At 52.1% G+C, this 15,944-nt stretch overlaps 1 protein-coding gene across 2 annotated transcripts in view; it reads right to left on the bottom strand.

Annotated features, from left to right (window-relative positions):
- The window catches only part of IGF2R (insulin like growth factor 2 receptor), a 108,747-nt gene that overhangs the window by 53,077 nt on the left and 39,726 nt on the right, over positions 1–15,944 (bottom strand). For both annotated transcript variants that reach the window (XM_030853009.2, XM_060283282.1), the window contains 8 exons: positions 14,938–15,043; positions 12,244–12,406; positions 11,907–12,081; positions 10,967–11,070; positions 5,483–5,647; positions 2,916–3,056; positions 1,664–1,804; positions 461–598 (listed from right to left, as the gene is read on the bottom strand). In XM_030853009.2, coding sequence (XP_030708869.1) covers positions 461–598; positions 1,664–1,804; positions 2,916–3,056; positions 5,483–5,647; positions 10,967–11,070; positions 11,907–12,081; positions 12,244–12,406; positions 14,938–15,043 — 1,133 coding nt within the window. The remainder of the gene's footprint in view (positions 1–460; positions 599–1,663; positions 1,805–2,915; positions 3,057–5,482; positions 5,648–10,966; positions 11,071–11,906; positions 12,082–12,243; positions 12,407–14,937; positions 15,044–15,944) is intronic.

The following is a 15,944-nucleotide window of genomic DNA, read 5'->3' as shown; positions in this document are numbered from 1 at the left end:
CCAGGACCGCCATCACCAACACTCTCCCCTTGGAGACGGGTCCCCCATCACCACGCCCCTTCTGCTGCATTCACCGAAGACCCGAGTCAGAGCCCAGAACTCCTGGGTGAATAAACAACCAGTGTGTTCAAAGCGGGACGACCAACGGCCGTGAAAAGTCAACGGTGCTGGGTTTCCTGGCCAGAAATTCATGCGAAAAGCCTTTTCAAACATGATTTACTTCCTGTGCTCCTCAGGTTTTGCGATCAGCAAACCTACCTCGACTTTGAATATGACAGGTTTTTCATTATCTCAGATAAGCCTGAAACACCAGATTTTCAGAGTTTTGGTCAAACAGTATTAACCTAATTCTAACACAGATTATCTCTGAAACACTCATAGAAAATGTTAAGAACAAAACAAAAACAAGCTAATAAGCAGGTGCAGGAGAGCCTGCCCCACACGGCGCTCGGACACACACCTGCCTGGGAGTCGAAGACGGTGCAGTTGTCCCCCTCGGTCCTGGACAGCACGCAGGCCGCCGCCGTGTACCACTCAAACTCGTAGAAGCAACCGTTCGCCGCAGAAGTTCTCAGCACTGGGGCACTTTCTAAATCACCTGCCGAAGGAGAAGAAGGACCCATCACTGATCCGGTCTCAAAAAGCTTCCCTTGTTCTAAATACACTCCTACAAATGCCAATCTGACGCCCCTAGAGTGGTCAAACCTTCGGAGACAGAAAGGACAAGGCTGGGGGCCAGGGCTGGGGGGAGTCCGTGTTTAATGGGGACAGAGCTTCAGTTTGGGAGGACGAGAAAGTTCTGGAGATGGATGGTGGTGTAAACATACTTAAGGTACAATGTAAGTGTAAGGTGCTTAATTGCCACTGAACTGTGCACTCAAAAATGATTAAAATGGTGAACTGCATGTTACATGTATTTTATCACAATTCCTTTAAAATGATCAATCTTATATTATGTATATTTTACCATTTTTAAAAATTAAAAAAAACTGTCCTGGTCCTTGAACTTATCCCACAGCTGGGAATTTATCCAAAGGAAATTTTCCAACAAGAGGTAGAGAGGATATGTCACAGCACAATCACCAACAATGGAAACATGCTATTAACCCAACAATAGGGAAAATGCTTAAAAATAGTAAAACCAAGCCATTAGCAACAAGGAAGCCCCTAAAAATTATAAACACAACTGTGAAACATAAAAGAGTCTTCACAAAATACTATGTTGTGAGGAACATAAAAATGTGCGGATCTATATAGACCTTGACCCTGAAAAACAAGGTGCATTGTGTGTATCGACGCTGAGATCACAGACAGTGTTTTCAAGCACTTGTGATGTGATGCTCCCCCTTTGGAGGAAGTGCAGCGGCCTCCACATCAGCCTGCACCAGGCCTCAGGAAGAGGAAGCCGTGCCAGGAGCGTAACTCATCTGGAAAGCTGCAGCACAACCCCCCTGGACACCATATGGTTTCTTCATCGCTGCGCTGGGGCTGGGGAGGGGGATCGAGTCCAATGGACCAACACTAATGCTTCTGGAGCCTCGGGGCTCGGCCCGAGCCCGCTCTGCCTCGGCACCCAGGCAGGGGCCGGCGGCAAACCGAAAACTAAAGAATGCGGCTGCCGCTGGGGAAGCCCACGAAGGCGCCACGCGTTTGCAACGTGTACCTGGCTTGCACACGAGTGTTATATTTGTGCTTATTTTCGTGTCGCCACACTCATCGCCATCTGAGTAAGAGAGCTGAATGTGTCCTTTCTCTCTTGTGGGAGAAGAAAGAAATTTGCCCAGATTTTTACTTCCGTCCTTATCTGGAAAAGAGAAAAGAAAAGGGAAAAAAACAGAAGACGTGATTAAAAATGAGAATGACACAGACGAAGAGGTACCAAAAATGAGCCGAGACCCCGCAGGTGTTCGCAGGGTCAGTGGGTTTCTCTTGAGTGACAAGTTTGGCAGGGCAGTGGCAGCCACACTGAGGACCCCAAGGGCACCTTCAAGCTTAGGAGGAAAGTACGAGAGTGAATAAACAACGTCCTCTGAGGGCACAAGAGGCAGAAAGGCAAGAACGCACGTTACACCATCCCGGAAAATAACACTGTTCCCCCATTTGTGGGGCCCTCAGCTCTCCTGAGACACAAGGTCTGTCGAAACCGAGGGGGCAGCATTTGTCCCATGACCAAAGCAGAAACTAATTAAACCTGTGCAGCCAGCCAAAAAACGTGACCTTTTAATTCTTGGTTCAGTTGACTTTTACTGAAGGTCTGTCTCAAGTCCTTCTTAAATGAAGGCAGGGACATGGCTGGACCTGCTTTTAAAAGACACACCACCAATTCTGAATCCTGGGATAATTCCTAAAATCCAACCCGGGTTCACAATCCCTTATCTAATGCTTGTAACAGATTCCAATTACTCCCACTGTCTGTCATTTTCCAGGTGAGTCTTAAGTCACAAACAACTAATATGCTGTCAACACTTACATCCAATTGAGAAGTCGCAACCAACACAGTTACAGCAAAAGGAACCCAAGGGGTCCAGTGCTCTCACACGAGGCTACGAGAGTCCACTGGCCTGAAGCCGTAACACTTGAACAATTCCAGGCAGAAAGGTTGTTAAAAATCAAAATCAGTTCTACACGAGCACTGGCAATGCTCCTCCACAGGGGACGGAGCAGAAAGATAACCAAGTTCCCCCCAGCCGCTTCCTCCTGTTTCCAGTGTGCCCACCTCAGAAGGCTTCAGCCAACTTCAAGATACTCGAATGCACCAGTTCCCTACATTTGAGTCATTAAACTCTTTTCTTCACCATCCTTTATACGCTGAACGCAGAGAAAGGAGGCTGAGATAAACCACAGGAAGAACTTCTAATTCACTCCAACCTGGATGCAGCCGGGCTCCGCGTTACCTAGCACAGGGCACCACTCACCCACAGCGCACACGGCCGCGTCCTCGGGGCAGCCCCTCGCCCGGCCCTTCTGCAAGACCCTGTGGCAGATGTTAATGAAGAAATGCTTCTTTTCTGGTTCCCTCTGGCTGCCATCCACGGCTTCCCAATTCTGTTCCAGTTCTGTAACCAAAAAAAAAAAGAGTCTTCCAGCCACAGGCAGTGATTATTTCTCTGTGAGTCACACCATAAATGGTGATTAAGCGGAAGGTAAAGGCCTGCAGCTCACCAGGCCTGTGGTTGCTAGACGTCAGGCACTCACGTTTCTGGACCCGGCAGGCTGAGGGCACACAAACTCAGCGAGAATCTCAAGCCTGTCTTGAATGTGACAGAAACAAGCCAGCCCCGAACAGCTCCTCAGAAGAGGAGGCTTAAGGGGGGGTGGGGGGGGCCGCCAGAGGATTAAACAGCAAAATTCTCCCAAGCCCCAAAGTCTGAAATCAGAAACTGAAAAGCAAAGCCAGACGCCAGCCCAGACTTGAGATGCCACTGGTGACGCATCTGCCTCCAGACCACAGATAAGGCAGACCTGGCCCAGGGCTTCGTGCTCCGTGCCCCCGGAAGATAAACAAGATACGTGGTCCCTTAATTCAAAGGGTTCATGACTCAGTCATGCATGAACAGAAGACAATCCGTGGAAGGTAGAAGGAGCACAGGCTGAGAGCAGACAGCAAGTCAAAGGCGGACCATCCCCAGACAGCCCCCAAAGGCATCACTGGAACCGTGTGGGAAGGACACAGAGATAGTGAGGATGCTCCTTCTGCGGACTGGAGACTGGGGTTTAAAAGGAAAATCCCGCGTCCGTGGTAACACAGTCACTACACACCGGTGTCAATAACCGGGAAGGACTCACGGCCGACCACAACAAACACTGTCCTGAAAGCTTTGGCTGGGCTGGGGAGGGCTGCAGGGCTTCAGGCAGGACGACTTCTTTAAACTGTCAGAGAAGGATGTGAGCTCTCACCTCACAGCTTCCTTAGATATCTGGGTGCAAACGCTACACAAATAACCCGGGTCCCAGAGAACCGGAGAGGTGGCCCCAGTCAGCTGAGTACGAATGCATCTCTGCAACCTCGCAGATCCTACTATCTGAAACCACCACTCAGTTTACTGTAAGAAAATTGGGGGGCGGGAGTGTAACTTGCTCAAGTCAACACACCTGGATGCGGGGCCTCAAACCCATGTCTGACCAGAGGTGAGAGCTCTTCCCACTCGGCAGACAGAAATCCAGCCTCTTGACCAAGGCACAGACTGTAACCACGGCACCAGCCCCAGGGCTCAAAGGTGCTGAACCAGGAAAGCACCGAGACGGTTATTCCCCCCGGGCAATTCGCTGCCCGACAGCATCTATAGTGGGGCTCGTGTTCAAAGGAGAGCGTTCCAGCACCCCACGAAGGAGGAATTCTCCTTCTAATACGATACTTTCCCAGGCAGCTGGAACTCTGAACACGCGAGTAATTGTTCCAATAGTAGCTGGTGACTATGGCTTCAGGCCGGTCTCCCTGTCTTGTGCACTATTGCACTTTACAGAGGCAACTTGCTTCTATCTATGCCCAATTCCAGGGCTGCTAAAAGGGTGAAACTAGAAATCCCCACCTAGATCTGGTTATCCCTGTGGGGTGACCCCACGCTTATTGCTCGGTCTTCTGTGCCCCCTGCTAAATTCCAAGGCCCGAGGGGGCAGGGGTCGTGCTCGCCAGGTTTGCTGCCGTATCCCCAGCACCTCGTCCAGCCCCCGCCAGCAACAAACACTCCGCAAGCCTTGGTTCACGGGACAAATAAATTAACCTCGCTGGGTCGTCACCATGAGCCAGTCCCTGTGACAGGTCCCACATCCCGCCTCCTTTCAGCCTCACAAAAGAATCTGAGGTTGGTCAGGGAATGTAAATCCTGATTTAGAGACAGGAAAGAGGCAGTGAGACGGGGCAGGGGAGACGACACACACCTGTCACCACAGGTGTGCAACCCTCTGGGCCTCACAGTCTCTGTGTTAAGTGGGAACACTGCCTGCTTGAAGGCTGCTGTAAGAGCTTAAACTCTTTTTAATTGAGCTATGACTGACACACGACACTGCCTCGGTTTTAGGTGTACAGTACGAGTCGACGTATGTATACACTGCGCAACGACTGCCTCAGTAAGTGCAGTTAACGACCATCACCACACAGAGGTACCAATTTTCGTGGGGATTTTGACAACTTTTAAGATCTACCCTCTTAGCAACAAAAGTTTAAAAAAAAAATTTTTTTTTCTAATCACAAAGCACAGGACAGGGCCTGGCACACAGAAGGCACTTGGCCGTTTTTACTGAACTACGATAAGATGAGCCCAAGATACTCCAAGTAGAAAACGGTAACGCCGACCTCAAGTTCAGATATCTCGCCTCCTGATTCAGTGTCATTTCTGATAATTCATACTGCTCCGTGAGGAGCGGGGAAAGGCCACGATACAGTTAGCTGACAAGGAAAACTGTAACAGCGTTTCCAAACGTGCTCGCGGGAAAGAGGCGAGAGAACGTGCGCGAGCACACACGGAGCGGGCGGTGGGCCTACCTGAGTGCCGGGCCAGGGCCGACAGGTCAAAGCGCTGCTTCCCGTCGGAGACGCCGCACAGCAGGGCCTCCTTCTCGTCCACGCATGCGTACTTCGTGTCCCACGTGAAGAAGTAGGAGCAGTCCACCTCCCCGGTGAACACGGGAGCCCCTCTCCCGTTGTTACCTGTGCCGCATCAAAAGGAAGAAAGCACCCATGATGTGACCAAAACCCAGGAACGTCCCAGGAGCAGAGATCGCAAACAGGACACCCGTAGCAGCTGTGCAGGCAAACAAGTTCCGGGCTCAAACCCCAGAGATCAGAGTGGCTTTACTGCGTTTCACACGACCTAAACCCTGCAAGGGCAGGCCTGTGTCCCTTTCATCTTGGTGGGATGGTCTCAAGAGGACAGAAGCCTGTTTTCGGCGGGGTGTGAGCCCCAGGCAGCGGTCAGTCTCTGAGAGGCTCATAAACACCAAGCCAGAACAGGGAGTCACCGAAAGGGGCGCAGAGATCAGGGCTCCAGTTCCAGGAGTGCCACTGGCTTAGTGATGTGCGTGTGAGCAGGACACGCTCCCCAGGACTCGCCCCTAAAATGAGCCTGGAAGAGGGGTAAGGTCTGCAGCCGCTCCCAACTGAAGGGTGCTGAGGTTTAGTAACCTCGCCCCGAGAGGGGCCGGCATCCTGGATCCTGGGGACTCTGGCACGTGTGGGTCTCTAACGCCCCGCTCCAATCAGCCCGAGGGAGCCCCACGGGGTTCTCAACCGTGAGCCCTCCCGGCTCAGCTCCGCTCTGCAAGCCAGGCCTTCATGTGCCGCCCCCACCCCCCGTCCACGTAGCGTGGGCTTCAGCAAACTCTGTTGACTTTTCCCGTACCAGAAATTCTATCCCCTCGCCTTTCCGAGCTAGTGCACTGCTGGCACGACGGTCCGTTTTCCACTCCTTGATGGTTTAATAATCCTCCTCTGGACCTCCTACATGATTTACCTTTCTTGAGGTTTAGGGTCCTGAAGTGCACAATGTTCTAACGGAAATAATATTCTGTACCAAGGGCGAATGCTGTTTCAACTGCAACTTCTATTGAATCTTTAATATTATAAACATCATGATTGTAACACCAGCGACAGCGGCTAAGGCACACGGAGCACAAGCTGAGGCAGGCGCCGTGCGAAGCACTGAGCCCTCCACAGGGGCTGGATGCAGAGAACAGGCTCTGTGTTAGGTACTTCACATACATTCGCGTATCTCAACCGTGAAATCCTACGACACAGGGACGACCTTAGTCCCGTTTTGCAGATTTAGGGGGGCTCAATAATTCGCTATGGCTTCGTAGCTAGAGGGCAGAGGAGCCAGAAATCAAACCCAGACGGTCTGGCCCCGGAGCCAGACTCATAACCGCAAGGCAAGACTTCCCTGCGCTACTGTGTGTCTTTGGTTTGTTGGGTTTTTTTTTTAGTAAGTCCTCTAAGCCATTCTCTTTTAAGAACCAGCGCTCCCAACTTCCCTTCCGACAGCTCCCGCTCTAGCTGGGGGTCCGCCGTGCCCTCCACCGAGGGAGCAGTGAAGCTGCTTCGCCTCTTTCCCACATGCTCCCCACCCGTCTGCCCCTTCAAGGTTTACATACAGTTTAGTCCCACTGGATTGGTATTTCACTGTTCAGAAAAGATCTGTGTTTCCTGAAAACTTGATGCACTCACAGTGTTTTTCTTTTACCAGATAAGTTTACAGACGATTAAATGATACTATGAATGGTTCCAGGGTCCATTCCTACTAAGGAGCTAGATTTGCATCTGAAACTTACTAATGATCTGCTGGGAGAGCCCATTTTAAATAAAATTTAAATAACCACTGGCATGCACCCGACCTGCATTCTTATTTAATTTCTCCAAGAATTTGAGGAGAATAGTAAAGGAAGACTCCCCACTACCAAACCACGCTGTTTATTTAAACACAACGGCCTTGCCATCAGGACCGCTAAGCCCTACGGTTTCCAGCCACCAGCAGGATGAGGATGACTTTCTGTAATCTCTCCATCAATCTCATCCCTGAAAGTTTCCTGGCTCTCCAGGCTCCAGCACATCCCCCAGCACACCCTTTACGTGGCCTGGCGGTACGTGGATTCTGCACCAGCTGAAGGCAAAAAGTGGACCCTCCCAGTGAAACCCAGCTCTGGCCTGAGCAGCAGGCGGCTGCCCCATCCCCCCACCGCTCTGGGACAGAAACCCGTGCTGCCTGCTCACCAAACCGGTTTATCTTTCCCTCTAGGCCCACGGCTAAACTGCACTTCCCGCCTCACTGCCTCTGAGGTTGGGCCATGCCTCTTAGTTCTGGTCCATTAAGAAAACAACTGCTGTTCCCATTCTGCAGAGTCCTTGGAAGCCATGCCCACAGACGGCAGCAACACGAGGTGGAAAATGCAAAGGTCCCCACACGACCACGTGGAGCACAGCCCCCTAAGGCCTGAACGGAATTAAAGAAAATAAGTCTTCAGCGTGATCATGAGTCACCTGAATCTGTGGACAGTTTTTACTGGCCTATGCTAACACACCGCACTCCTCCCCGCAAAACGGTCTAATGTCCTTATGTGACGGGATCACCAATGATCAGGTATCACATTACATCCAACTAGATATAAGTTATTGAAACAAATGGTAAAATATATATATTATGGACAAAAAAATAAACTTATGCACCTCTGTGTCCTGAAATGCATGAAACCCTAGATTCAGAAGCATAAATAATTCCTGTAAGCCACATTTCATAATATTCCATAGCCAATCAACACCCAATTCAACATGCAAAAATACATAATTACCAGTAAACACAGAATCCACCAAGGGGTTTTCTCTAAAAACTCTAAATTTAAATTCAAACAAGGTAATAATGGAATAGTTTTAGCATACACAGAGCATAGTACCTACAGTTGGCTCCAAATCACAGAGCTGGAAGGAGTCTTAAATATTTCATAATCCAGCTCCAGCCTGAGAGGAGGCTCAAAAACACCTAAAGTCTCTGGATCTGGTCTCCGTGTCACGATCACCATGACATGAGTCTTCAGGATTAAGGCACTGCCATTAGTTTTGTCAGGTCTGATCATGGCACTGAGGTTACGTGAAGGGACGTCCTTTCCTGCAGTCTGGGTGGAGTGTTACGATCCACTGGTGACGTGACAGAGCATATAAACGTGAGGCAAGTTTGGTGAACCATTAACAGCTGTTAAGCCTGAGTGGTGGGTGTGCAGGTTTTCACTATAATGTTCTTTCTACTTATACATTCGAAAACGTGTATGACAAAAAGGAATAAAGGAAAAACAAATGGCCTCTCCTATTTGTTTCCCGTCTCAGCCCCCTTGGGCTCTACCTTCCTGGCACGACTCCTGGATGTCCATCCCTCTTCCCTGGGAGCCCCTGACCACGGGCCCTTCTCAACATCCTCCTCGTCTGCTGGGATCTTTCTGGATCATTAGTCCATCCTCCCAACATGCCCAAATGAGATCAGCGCATTCCCAAAGATCGCGGCCAAGTCATTTATAAAAAGTGCGGACAGAACAGGGCCAAAGGAGGTAGCGACAGGACAGAGGGAGCCTCGGCCCACACAAGTCACCCACCGCAGAGCAGCCCAGCAGCAGGGGAGTCTGGGAGACCCGGGCAGCCCGAGTGCCTGAGGGTCTGGGGACTTGGGATAAGAAGGAGGCTGCATTTCCCAAGGGCCTGGAGTAGAAGGGGTGGACTTTGGAGAGGGTCTCCTACGAGCCTGGAAGAGGTGAGGATGACGGAAGAAAGATGGAGAATCTGGGGAAGGCAAGGCGGGCATTCAAACCAAAGGGAGATGGATCCAAAGGCCACGTCCAAGCCAGATGCATGGCCACCCCTGCTTAGTCCCTTCACGCTGATTTCTAGATAAAGTCCAACTCCTCTGCAGGACACACAAGCTTTTCACAACGTTGCTCCACCCCCTTCTTTAGCCATGGCTTGGACACCCAGCTCTGACCTGCTCACGGCTACCCAAATTCCCGCCTCTGCATGAGCTGTTTGTTCCTCCTGCCACAAAGACCAGCCCCCATGGCCACCCGGCTTCTGCGCCCAGCTTGCCCCTAACTGTCCTGCAGGGCTCCCTCACCCAGCACCTCCTCTTAACTGCCTCGGTCCTCGGGGGCAGCCAGACCCCAGACCCCTGACCTCAGGGCCTCCCTCTGGATAAAGGCCCAGGTGACAGACCTTGCCAGGCACCCGCAGCCTGCCCGCGTCCCCTGCACTACGTCATCACCGTCCTCATCTCTCTCTCTGCTGCTGGCGTGTAAATGCCCGGGGAGCTCTCAGCCATCACGGCATCCCTAGGCTTCGCAGGGTCTGAGCAAACAGGTACTAATATAATGTGTTCAACGCATCAACTGAGAACATGCCTCCAACGTAAGCTCAGAGCGCACGTGGCAGGGGTAGGGGGCTGACAGGCAACAGTGGGCTGAGAACAACGGTGACGATGGCCAGCGGCGCCAGGAGTCAAGGGGTGTCCTGCTGTGAGGTCTCCCTCCTGCTTCAGCCCAGGTGATTCTCTGCCGACTCTCCGGGCGGGTTACCAGCGCTCGGCGGTGGTCACCACCCCTCCTGCCTGCCTCCACCACCAGACCTGCTTCTGGAGCACGGCTCCCGTCACGCACAGCTGCCTCCCCCAGGCCCTGCAGTGAGTCACGAAGGAACCTGCCCCGTGACCAGATGGTTAAGAGCTCTACCATAGAAACACACAAAACAAACAGTGAGGGGCCAGGAGACCCTCAGGGGTGGGGCAGCCGTGCGAGACTGTGCCGGCTTGCGGACGGGGCCAGACCCAGGCGGCTCCCAGACCGGAGCTCTGTGCGGGGGCTCAGCCGGCTTGCAAGGCACCTGGGGTCACGGCTTGGGGGTCCACTGACTGGACGGCTCTCTCAAGATGGTGGGATCCCATCACCTCTCAAGAGATGCAAACTGTGTTCAGAATCTCTGAGATACGGACGGCAGTGCGGCTCTGTGAAATGCCAGTGCCACTGTGATGTCAAGGTAGCTTCTCCGAGTCACTCAGAAAAACCAAACATTCCACTTAAAGTTGCCCTGGGGTCTCTCGAGATCCCCAAATCCCACCTCTACAGCAGGGCCACCATTTGCAAAAAGGGTCACCTAGAAACTCAGTTCCTAAAAGAAGAGTTGTTTAGTGACAAGCCATCAGAAGGTGGTGAGTAAACCCAGACTGCCGGCTTTGAGCGCACTCCGGGAGAGCCAGCATTCAGGACAGAGAGGCTTTCCCAGCGAGCCTGACGCTGGGCCCAGTCCCCACACAAACAGAAAACGGAAACAAGACGTGTGTGTCAGGCGTCGGCAGGGCGGGGTGGGGTACTCCTACCCGCTACGACAGAGGGGGCCTCAAAGGGGCCACGTCTGCAGGAGGACGTCTGAGCACCCCACTCAGCGCTCCACGTTTCCACGGAGCCCGCCCACCCGCGCAGGGACGCGGCTGACCCAGGGCGCACTCACCCGCGGTCTGATTGCACGCGAAGTTGATGACGCTCATCCGCTGGAAGCCGGAGCTGCACGTGTCGCCCCCGAAATATACCAAGGTGAGGTCTCCGTCTGAGTACCTAGGTTTTTGTGATACACACACGCACGTGTTTGGTAGAACCAAGAAAGAAACTTGAATCCTTAAACATTTCTACAGTGAGCCTTCGCATACCATCCACAGAGCAGCAGCGACACAAAACAGCGAGCCCTCTCGCAGGCTGGGGAAGAACCGTCTACAGGAGAGGAGTTCCAAATGGACGGGCTTCTCGTCCTCTTACTTCAAAGTAATAACTGGCTGGGAAAAGGCACTGAAGGTTTTGCTAGGACCATGAGGCCTCTTCTGCTCTCATTTTCGGATTTGGTACAAGATAAGTAACGCCCAAGAAGACACAGCTTTTCCAGCAGCTGCCATGAAGTCTGACCTGAGGGATCCTGGTCCCTCAGGTCAGAGAAACTACATTCTGATAAAGCTTTTGTGAAGGTAGCTACCGAGGGAAGGGTCACGAGAATTGTGATGAATGCGTTTTCCTAGTTGTTCAACGCTTGTGTGTGATGCCAATGGTGTTTCAGATTCTCAAACCACCAGAGAAAAATCAAAACTCCTCGGAAACGTAAATTGTAACATACAAAAGCCATATCAACTAATGAAATAGCTTTCCTACAGTACGGTTCCCTGCAAACAACAGATTATAAAGCGAAACCACATTAACAGAAGCATTCTTACTGTAAAGCCAGGAAAAGCATCCACTGGTCAGGGACAAACGGCACCTGCCTGACTCATGCAGGAAAATCATGCCAGCTTAACTGATTTCCCTGTGCTCTGCGGAAGGTGGAAGGAGGAGGAAGGCGGGGGAGTATGTTACGTTCCACAGGAACACGCGCGATGCACCGGAAGTTACGTGGAGGCCGTACGCACCGAAGGGTTTGGCCCTGGAGCTTCCCTGCCACTTTGACTTGAGTGGAATCTGACTTCTTCACTTGGCAAACTGCAGCATCCTTCTTGTCACAGATGTGTGCTTCAGTTCCTCCACAGACATTCAAATAAAAAACATATTCCTCCCCCTCTGCGGTATAGTACGAGGAGTTTGAAGCTAAGGAAAAGGGAATAAACAAGAAGAGGCCCTGTTACGCACACAGGTGTGGGTGGCAAAGTGACAGCATCAAACTCGAAACGCCCACCCCAAGGCAGGGGGAGCTCGGCCCCTGGGCTCTCATTCCCTCTCCCACTTCCCGGCCCCCAGGCACCCACTCACCTCCGAGCTGGCTGAGCGGCTGGAGGTCAATGGCGACGTCGTGCTGCTCGCTGCTCAGAGAGCAGTTCCCACTTTCCAGGTAATCCCTGTGGCAGGCGTACTCAGTGATCCACTCGATTTCAAAGCGGCAGTGGGATTTCGCCGTGAGCTTGGGAAGGGTGCCCTATCGTGGACGGGGTGAAAGGAATCAAATTAATTCTTTTCATGAAGCTTAAATGCAGATGTTTCTGTGCTGCTGAAAAGCCAAAGGTATGTTACTGGGGTTTGACATTTTTCTGTTCTTTTGTCTGCCTTACAACGACTGCATTTCCTTGAAACCCTTCCAGTCCCTTCCAGAGTCACGCGCAAGCGTCAGCCTGTGAGCCCGCCCTGAACGCGGTATCACCCACCCACCACGCCCCTGGCAAGCAGTCATGACGTGTGAAGGGCCTGTGGTCCGTGCACTCCTTTCAATCACAGGTGCCGCTGAGCCTGTGCCAGATGGACCCCCCCCCGCCCCTGCCCGCTGGGTGGACATCACTGAGCCTGCATGCATCTGGGGAGATGGTCCCTAACCCCTTTCCACGGGAACGTCCATGGCTCTAGGGCACACTTCACCTGTATTCACAACTGTTCCTGCCCCTGGGTGAAGCCAGGGTATCGCCCACCACACACCCGGCTTCTGGGAAGGATGCCACGAAGTCACTGTTCACCGGGGGGCGGTGTCATCTTTCTAACCTTCCCTGGGAGAAACGTCTCCCTGGCCTTAGCATCAGGAGTAGCTGTGCTGATTCCAGGCCCCTCACTCTGCAAGCGTCTAAGCACCTGCTACGTGCCAGGCACGGGACTAAGCGCCGGGTTTCCCGTCACATGATTAGTGAGGTGCGGAGCTGCAGTCCAGCCCCGACTACTGACTCAGAATCTACGCGTTAAGCCCTTGGCTCAGAGCAGTCAGACATACATACAGGGATGTGGACCAAGTGCTGAGTGAGAGAAGCTGGACACCACGTGCTGTGCGACTCCACTTGTGTGGGATGTCAGGAAAGGCGAGACAGAAAGGTGGTCCCCAGCTGCCGGGGCTGGGGGAGCAGGGGAGTGATGGCAACTGGGCAGCAGGCTTCTCCGGGGTAATGGAAAAGTTCTAACACGGACCGTGGCGCTGACTGTGCAATTTTGTTAGTACACTACTAACCGTTAAATTGTACTTAAAACAGGTGTATTTTTATAGTACATAAATTCAATAAAACTCTTCTAAAAAGATCTGTGTGGCAAGGTGAATGTTTACTCAAGTTCCGGCTCCTAGAGGCATTCAATGAGCCAGTGGAAATTCTTCAGTAAACCTTCAAGTATTAAGGGGTCCAAGCCCACGTCACCCGAGTTCTACCCAGGGAACAGTCAGGCTGGAAACAGAACCCTCAGCTCCACTGATAGCCCACCAGCCCAACGGCCTCACATCCCATGGAGAACAGAGGGGAACTCTCCATTCTCTCCCTCGTGATAGTGTGAAATGATTTCTCACTGAATGCAGCACAAGTAAGAAAGGGAAACACTGAAACCACTGCCGGCTTAGAACATCTCATCAGGCTCAAAAGATTTTGATTCACATCTGTAGGATGGATAGTATAAATAAACAGTCCTCAATATCACGTTCAGGACTAACGCTGATTACTGGTCAGTCAGGTCTCTGCTGAGCGGACATCACGCGACCCTAGAAGTCTGGGGACAACGAATGGAAAGCTGGCTGGACTGCACTTCTGTCTCCATACACACCCCCCTACACACACACACACACACACGCACACACACACACGCACACGCACACAACAGGCCAGTTGCCTGCCAGAAACCAGAGCAAATTCCATGTTTGTTTGGGGGGAGGGGAGGACATTCTTTGGCAAAAGAATTCAGTTCCTCCTACTTCATTCTACAAGGAGAAGGCAGAAATAAATTGGAGGAAAGCCCTACCCTTCCTTCCTCCCTGGGGATGTCTCCCCTCATCTGCACCGCATCTGCAAAGACACTTAAGCAGCAGTGGACCGGTGAGACACCACTGGGCACGGGGCCCAAGGACACCCCAGACGCAGGCCCTACCCTCAAGGAGTTTACAACCGCACTCGAATTGAGTAAACAGCCAGAGGACAGGGTGGTCAACTGCCTGGGAGAGTGTGGGGGGGCAGGGCGGAGGCGGGCAGGCGACGGGGTGACACGCTCCACTCTGAGTTGGCAGGAACCTCCCCGCTTCTGGCTCTAATTCTCCTACACTGGTACCCACCCCCGGCACCTCAGCCGCTGGCCCGAGCCACTTCTGCCAGGTCTACATGCCATCTGTACTACTCCCTTCTCACTATGTTGCTAGAAACCAATTAGCTATTTTTACCGTGCCTCATCTGAAGCACTAACAGACGTGAAATCACAGGTTTAGGATGATACGTACGGTCTTTTCAAATATTCATTCCAACCAGCATCGCTCTACAATTTTTTTAAATCCGTCTATGAAACACTTAACACCGCACTCGAACCCTGAACAAAACACCATTCTCTTAGCATAGACACCCCCCGGATCGCTGAGAAACAGCAAACAGCAAGCCAAGCACGTGCGTCCGAGTCAGTCCCGGGAAGCATGGCTGCCACCTCCACGGAGGCATCTGTCCTGCACCAGCCCCACCCTGACTTGTGCTCACGCCACTGGGGCGTCCTCTCAGACAAGCCACTCACCTCTCTGCGCTCCGACGGGCAGACGAACGTGATAGTCACTGCCGGGCTGTGACCCTCACAGAAGTCTGGGTGAACTGCCCCTTCTTTCACATAACTCAGGACAAGCCTGGAGGACACACGTCGAGAAAAGAGGGTTAGGGTTACGAAAGTACAAATTACATTCCAATTAGTCTGCTGCCCTGAGCCGTCAGCTCAAGCGTCTGTTCTCCCTTTCCCCACGTGTGCAGAAAGGGAGACCAGAAGCTTACGCTGTGAAAGGAGCCATAGTACGAAGTCAGTTAAATTTATTTCCATTTGGGAAAAAAAAAATTTTTTTAAGTAAACTTCAATGAGTGCTTTAAAAAAATAAGTAGAACAACCAACATATAAACTTAAATACTAAGAAAAGCTGTTTGAGTACAACAAAAAATATTATAAACAATCTAACAAAACAAAACAAACACCGCCCGGCCGGCCAATTGCATTTCAGCCCGCAAGGCTACACAACCACTTCTTCTCTAAACGACCACTTCTCAGTGCAAGCGGAAGATCTTTTTTTTTTTTAAGCCTGAAGACAGCCCAGCGTGCTGGCGACACGGCCTCCCGCGGCCAGGCAGAGCCTGGAACCGCCCATGGGGGTGCTGGCCTAGCTGTGGGTTGTGGCCACAGTTCCCGGTGCACCGGCCACAGGACCACCGAAAACAGATGATCTTCCTTTCCTCTGAATACACGCTCAGGCTTTCGCTCGACGCCCACGCTTTCCGAATTCGTCTCTAGCCCTCCCAGTAGGGAAAGACACCCATTTATCACTTAGGACGGTGCGACAGGCTGAACTGTGTCCCCTCAAACTTCGTATGTTGAAGCCCTAACCCCCAGGACCTCAGGATGTGACCGTATTTGGAAACGGGGCCTTGGAAGAGGTGATTAAGTTGAGTTCGCTGCTGTGGGCCCTAATCGGACAGTATGGGTGTCCTTATAAGGAGAGGAGATCAGGACACAGACACACAGAGGAGAGGCTGTGAGGGGAC

This window comes from Globicephala melas, chromosome 14 (assembly GCF_963455315.2).
Source record: "Globicephala melas chromosome 14, mGloMel1.2, whole genome shotgun sequence".
NCBI lineage: Eukaryota > Metazoa > Chordata > Mammalia > Artiodactyla > Delphinidae > Globicephala > Globicephala melas.
The sequence above is the reverse complement of the archived record's forward strand: the minus strand, read 5'-3'. Positions and strand labels throughout refer to the sequence as shown.